Source organism: Gavialis gangeticus, unplaced genomic scaffold (assembly GCF_001723915.1).
Source record: "Gavialis gangeticus isolate Ggan-Ray unplaced genomic scaffold, GavGan_comp1, whole genome shotgun sequence".
NCBI classification, from domain to species: Eukaryota; Metazoa; Chordata; order Crocodylia; family Gavialidae; genus Gavialis; species Gavialis gangeticus.
This window is the reverse complement of record NW_017729022.1, coordinates 186,191,861-186,198,327: the sequence shown is the minus strand read 5'-3', so window position 1 is coordinate 186,198,327 and position 6,467 is coordinate 186,191,861. Positions and strand designations below refer to the sequence as shown.

General features: G+C 39.3%; 2 protein-coding genes across 6 annotated transcripts in view; one reads left to right on the top strand and one right to left on the bottom strand.

Moving 5' to 3' along the window:
• Positions 1 to 1,550, top strand: part of VRK2 (vaccinia related kinase 2) — an 83,072-nt gene extending 81,522 nt beyond the window's left edge. For 2 of the 3 annotated variants that reach the window (XM_019516648.1, XM_019516650.1), the window contains one exon: positions 1,137 to 1,550. In XM_019516648.1, the coding sequence (XP_019372193.1) occupies positions 1,137 to 1,373 (237 nt within the window). In that variant the 3' untranslated portion in view covers positions 1,374 to 1,550. The remainder of the gene's footprint in view (positions 1 to 1,136) is intronic. The other variant, XM_019516649.1, reaches the window with a different exon arrangement.
• The window catches only part of FANCL (Fanconi anemia complementation group L), a 73,927-nt gene continuing 68,835 nt past the window's right edge, over positions 1,376 to 6,467 (bottom strand). For 2 of the 3 annotated variants that reach the window (XM_019516651.1, XM_019516652.1), the window contains 5 exons: positions 4,314 to 4,397; positions 3,653 to 3,698; positions 3,484 to 3,565; positions 2,568 to 2,684; positions 1,376 to 2,005 (listed from right to left, as the gene is read on the bottom strand). In XM_019516651.1, coding sequence (XP_019372196.1) covers positions 1,763 to 2,005; positions 2,568 to 2,684; positions 3,484 to 3,565; positions 3,653 to 3,698; positions 4,314 to 4,397 — 572 coding nt within the window. In that variant the 3' untranslated portion in view covers positions 1,376 to 1,762. The remainder of the gene's footprint in view (positions 2,006 to 2,567; positions 2,685 to 3,483; positions 3,566 to 3,652; positions 3,699 to 4,313; positions 4,398 to 6,467) is intronic. The other variant, XM_019516655.1, reaches the window with a different exon arrangement.

Sequence of the window (6,467 nt, the reverse complement as noted above, 5' to 3'; positions counted from 1 at the left end):
TTTTTTTTTTTTTTTTTTTTTTTGGTGTGGGGGGGAGTGGGGGGGGGGTTGGAGGCAGTACATCCAGAAAAAAATGCAGTAGTTACAATGTTGAACAGATGTAGACTTGAGAATAGTCCACATAGCAAAGTAAACAGGAAAGCAGGTTGGCCTAGGTATAATGAAAAGTTGAGTAAGAACAGAACATACAGTATGCAGAGGGAGAGAAAACCAAAGAGAGCCTTTAAGAAGCAGTCAGAAATAGAGGTTGCATGTAATGGCATTTCAGCATCCATGGAGGAGAGTGTTTGGTTAAATAATGAGTGGGAGTCAGAGGTGACGATGCATCCTGTGTTAAGTAGTCAGAAAGCTGTTGATTCTGGAAAAAAAATAATGCTACAATGTCCTCCAGTACAGCTATGAAGACTCAGAATAAATTTAGCTGTGCCATGACGGTAAAATGAAATTAAGTGCATTAGAACAGATGGACAGATGAACCAAACTTCAGAATTCAGTATATAGTTCCAGGCTGAAATTTTATGAGCAATAACTGTGAAAACTACAAATGTATACAATCTTAGGGCAAAGTTAAAAGTACATAAAACTTTAACCATTGCTTTAAAAAATAAAAATAATTCTAATTTTTTTTCAAAACATTTATTCTATGTGCTTTATAGTTTTTCTTTCTAGTTGCAGATGAAATCGCATCGGAATTTACATACTTAGAAATCTTCACATATTAGTTTCACCTGACTAACATGTTTACAAAATCCATAGAGCAATATCAATTCAGCACACTATTAGGATATTCTGACACATCAGAATTTGTACTTCACTGAACTGCTTTGCCTAAGCTTTCCCCTAACAGTTAATGCAGCAGAATATTTTAATCCAAGGGTTGGTCACCTACAGCCTATTGGCAACCCAAATCCAGTTTGCAGAGCCAAGGGATTTTAGTGGTGGAGGCATGCCCATGCCCCACTGTAGCCATACAGCACAGAGAAGTGTCGGCAGTGACTGGATTCCAGCATCAGCCTAGCCCGGACTCGAGCTGAGTTGTTTGGGCCCGCTACTGGAAACCTTTGTCAACTGTTGTTTTGAATCTGTTTTGACTCATCATCGTTCACAATTAAACCTGGAAACTTTTTTTTCTGCAGGAAAAACCCGTAAGACATGACCACCATCCCCACACAGTTTTTTGGGAAGTTGAAAAGAAACACTACCAAAACAGAACTTCGCATTCACCAAAATCTTTGCAAAAAATCAGCTGTGGCATGACAACTACTTCTGCATCCAGTAGTTTTAACCTTGCATCTTCTGATAAGATATACTGGTATAGCATAACTATAGTTGTACTTCTGGTACTAATATTACTTGCTTTATATTTTCTTTGATGTCACTACTTTGAACTTCATACTTCAATTGAAGATTTCTCAGAGATGTTCAGGCTCTTTTCAAAGTTTCTTCATGGACATTTTCAGAGTTATTGGCTTTAAAAAAGATTATGTAAAATAATAGTGTAAATGCAGACCTTCTGAACATTAAGATTTACTAAAAACCATCAACTACAATTGTTTATTATTGAAAAAAAGTAATTAGATTGTTTGCAATATACAGCTTGGTTATATTGCCAAGCAGGGGTCCCTTTGAGAGCAGGACAAAAAAGTTTAAATCTCTTCTAATGATAGAGAATTTTAGTATTAATTTTTATCTAGACATTTAGGTCTTTTGTTTTCAGCAAATAAAATTAAATACTGGTGTATGAAGAATTACTTCATATTTTTTATATTTCTATCCCACTGGAAAAACATGCATAAAACCTCCCACAGAAGTTAGTCTGACCAACTTTTAATTTTCTTTTCATGCTTAAGGAGGGAAAAAGGGCGGGGGAGATTTTCCTACGCTCCAGTGCTGTATTTTGTTCAAATATACTCTTCCTAAAATATTTCCTTACCTTGTTACAATATGGACATTCACCAAAGATGACATTAAAGCTCTGCCTGCTGGAAGGGAGACTTTGTAACCACTACAAAATAAAATAATGAAAATTTAAGAGCGACATGTTGTGCACTTGAAACATAAGCACGATTAATTCTGCTGGATCAGTTTCATTTACTAACTCGTTATGAAGATCCTGATTCTGGAAACTAAAAGCAGTATAGCTCTGTCCAGTGACTCTCTGTGGCTGTTCACACCACTCCCTTGGTGGTTTTCAGAGCCAAATAGTGGTATTCCTGGAGCTCCAACTTCAAATGGGGGTAACCCCAGTAATTAGATCCTTTATAACCACAGAATTAAATAAGCCTTTTGAGGCAAAGAATGTGCCTTATTAAGAAGAGTCTGAGAAGTAAATAGTAAGAAGAAACATGAAGGGAAGCAGTAATAAGAATATGTAAGTGGTGGTTAGTCATTCTAATTCATAACTTTTCTAGTAATCCCTCTCTAGTCCTAGTTAATCATATGGATTACTTCACTCAAGCAATCTGAGTTGCACCCATCATACAGTCATGCAATGGATACAGAAACATATACCTATAGTTTGTGAATGAGGGTTAAATGAATTTCTCATTATAACTTTTTTTTTGTACCTCATATAAGCAAGCCTGATGGAAAGGCTGTCCACAGCGTGGATCATCACATACTTGATCTGGAACAGTGCCATCAAGTCTGTAAGCATAGCAGATGCCACAGTCCATAGAAAAGTCCTAAAAAGATGCAGACCAGATGAACTGATAAGTGTTATTTATATATTAGCCAAGATCAAAGTAAAAAAAGAGAGAAGTAGAATAATTACGCTTTACATAAACTATTAAATGAGTTTAAAGTGCATTTTACTCATTCCAAGATTAGTGTTAGTTCCTTCTACAGCAGACAGAAATAATATCAACAAGGTCATTTTTGTCCTAACAGACTCCTGTGCCTAAAACCAATGTCCAGACTCGCACATGCAGCTTTTTAACGTCAGTAGTTAATATTCTTGGGCCTCATCCCTTTAAACTACAATGAACTGTCACTTTATTAGACACACAGCCTCACAGCAAGATATTAATTTTTAATTTAAGAATTCTAGATTTTCACAAGTATGAGCCAACCTTGTAATCCAGTGTTACGGCATTGTCAGAAATTAATTCCAAATTGGTCTGAAATGCACCATTATTTGGATGGCCTCTTGTCCCCTCTAAGTAGCTCTACCTAATTAGAAATTTAAGTCATCTGCATCTATAACAGAATGAAGTTTGGATTTTCCATATCTAATTAGCTACTCTGGAACTTGCTTTTCCATTTCAATAGTGAAGCCTTACTGTTTTAGAGACCATAGGGAAGTGTGCACCGGTAACCAAAGTTTAACAAGCTCTGAAAACGCTTGAGTTTCAGAAGTCTTCATTACTATGCATCAGTCTCCTTTTAGCACCCCTTTACTGTTCACCGATACAAGATGACCACTGTGTCATCAGTCTGTGTTATTCAGAAATAAGGATAGTACATCAACAAAGAGCAACTTACAGACTTTTCTAGTACAACACGAGATGGGAACTCTATTTCTAAAACCTCCTTCAAGTTTTGTAATAAGCGGACTTCTGGATTCCTACAAGTAGGGGGGAAAAAACACTTTAAAACTGAGATAGCAAAGGGGAGGTTTTTAAACTAAAATTTTACTGCTGGAAACACTTACCACAAGTGCATATTGTTGTTCAGCTTAATTTTCAAAGGATTTACTACTGCAAACAATATAGAAAAGTATTTAAAACATTCTTCACAACAAAAAACAACCCTTACATTTCAGCACATACAGACCAACTTTAAAACTATTTAATGCCTAGGTACCTTTTTTAAAACCTAGCCTATTATTAGATTTGGAAATTGATTTAACAACTGCATTACCTTTGAGATATACATCAATTAAGATATGTTCTAGTCTCACCCCAAAACTTAGCAAGGAGGAGAAAGTTTAGAGAATACTTTAAAAACATTTCTACACAATAGGGAATTGGTAATAATTTACTTGGCACTAAAACAAAAATAGGAAAAATAGACACACAGATGATTACATAATTATCTTTCTGAATAATTCTTTACAGGACACAGTGTTTCCCTGATATTGTTTGGAAAAGACTAAATTGTTTTAGACCTGCATATTAACAGTACAGAATAGCATGCAACAAATTCACTCTTGCATTAAGAGCCTGTATGAGAGCTTATGCAGCAGGCACCACTCTTTTTAACTTTATATTCTACACAGAACTTCAAACAACTAAATCTAACACATTAAAGACACTTTTCAGTAAACTACCATATACCAGCCACTAAGCCCGAGACATTAAAAGACTCCTTACCATGGTCTGCACCAAGAAAGAAACACTCAGGAAGCATAGCTGGATGCCTGGGATCTACCTCAAGGTTTACTGAAACATTGTTTCCTGCCATGAGAGAGCATACAAATAGAAAGTGAAGCTTTCCTTTGTAATCAGAAAGCGCTTAAGTTTTTCAAATGAACTATTCTGAGTATGCCTGCAATTTAATAAACACTGTTAGTTTTTAAATTACTAAAACACAGCATTAGTTTCACACCCAGAATTTGATGCTGTCCAGCACTACAAATTCCTGTTCACCATGAATAGGATTATGCCATTGGCTAAACTCCTCAAAAATTAACTCCACTAAACACACAAGTTATAAATAACCAGGAGAATTACCATATGCTAAGTATATTCTGTTTTGGTAGATTTTGGACATTACAAAATGGTGAGGGAGGGTGGGAGGCAGCAGAGTAGGGCAGGGTTGGGGCTAGGGGGTGCTGCCCAGCTGGGGCAGTGGATGGGGCCCAGGGCCAGGGTGGGAATGTGTGGCCACGGCTTGGCTGGGGAGCAAGATGGAGTGGCAGGCAGCTCGTCCAGGGGACAACAGGGGCTGACTCCCCGCTGCTGCACGCACTCCCAGGGAGGGAGGCATTGGGGGGGCACATGTGCCCCCAAGATTTGGGTGCAGGATGGGGGCAAATGTGGGCTTCATGCTGCAGGCATGGGGCTCCCTGTCTGGGGGCCTCCACAGCAGAGCGGGCAAGGCTTAAGCTATTACCAGGAGCTCCATGGTGGCGCAGCAGGGGGCTGCAGGTCCAGGCTGTTTTCCCATAGCCCTGGCAGCTGAGGCCCGCCTCAGCTGTGGGATGCAGCCCAATACATTGGAAGCTCCAAGTGTGGTCCACTATGGTAAATAGGTTGAGAACCACTGGTCTAGGTAAATAAGGGTTACATTTTCATTTTTAAATCATTAAAATTTAATGCAAGCTTAAACGTACACAGTCAACTTGAAATTTCCATGAAGTCTAAAAATAAACAAAAGTAATTTCAGTTAGTACAAATAACCCTGATGATTCTCTGTCATCATTTATGGTTATACAATCACATTCCCATTTGTTGTTTTTTTTTTTAATCTATTACTATATGAATACCTTCATAAACTCTGGAAACTAACCAAATGACTGTGAATAAAGTGTTGCCAAATGCACTTTTAGGTGTTATTTAATAGGAAAAGATTCTTCAGACAGAAGCTAATATTTCAAATATGACTGAACTGAAGCAAATCCAGTGATAAATTAACTTTCAATATGAGCAAGGATAAATATTAGATGTTATATCAGAGCTATCAAGAGGTGGCTCTTAGGAAAAACAAGACAGCTTTTATTTCAAAATATGATAAAAGGTTGTGTTTTGCAGCATAATTCTAAATGGACTCCTTATTTTGAAAACAAACCTGATATCAACCTTTCAATGAGTGGGCAGTGGTGGAGTACTAGGGGTGCACCAATAGATTTTTTTGGCTAATACCAATAGCCAATTATTAACTAGCTGTATCAGCCAATACAAATCTGATAGCAGATGTGCAGCCCAGCAGCTTGGAGAGCAGCATCCAGCCAGTAAGTTAGGGGGGGTGGCAAGAGAGGGGTATGGGGGAGGATGCAGATTGAAACCCTCACAATGAGGGAGTGGGGCTTAGGCTGAGGTTGGAGCAGGGGTAGGGGGCAGGATGGAGCCACTGGTGGCCTGTCCAGGGGGCACAGGTGGTGGGGGAGGGGGAACTGTTCCCCACCACTGCACACACCCCTGGAGGAAGTAGGCAGGGGTTATAGTTTCATAGCCGGTACGGTCAGAAGGGACCTGAGCAGATCCATCAAGTCTGACCCCCTGCCATGGCAGGAAAGAGTACTGGGGTCAAACAACCCCAGCAAGGTGTTCGTCTAGCCTTGTCTTAAAGAACCCCAAGGTAGTAGCCAGCACCACTTCATTTGGAAGTTGGTTCCAGATCCTAGCCGCCCTGACAGCGAAGTAGCGCCTCCTGATGTCTAGCCTGAATCTACCCTCAGCCAGCTTGTGACCGTTATTTCTAGTCACTCCTGGGAGTGCTCAGGGGAACAGGGACTCCCCCAGTGCCTGCTGGTCTCCTCTGACTAGTTTGTAACAGGCCACTAGATCTCAGCCTCAGCCTTCTCT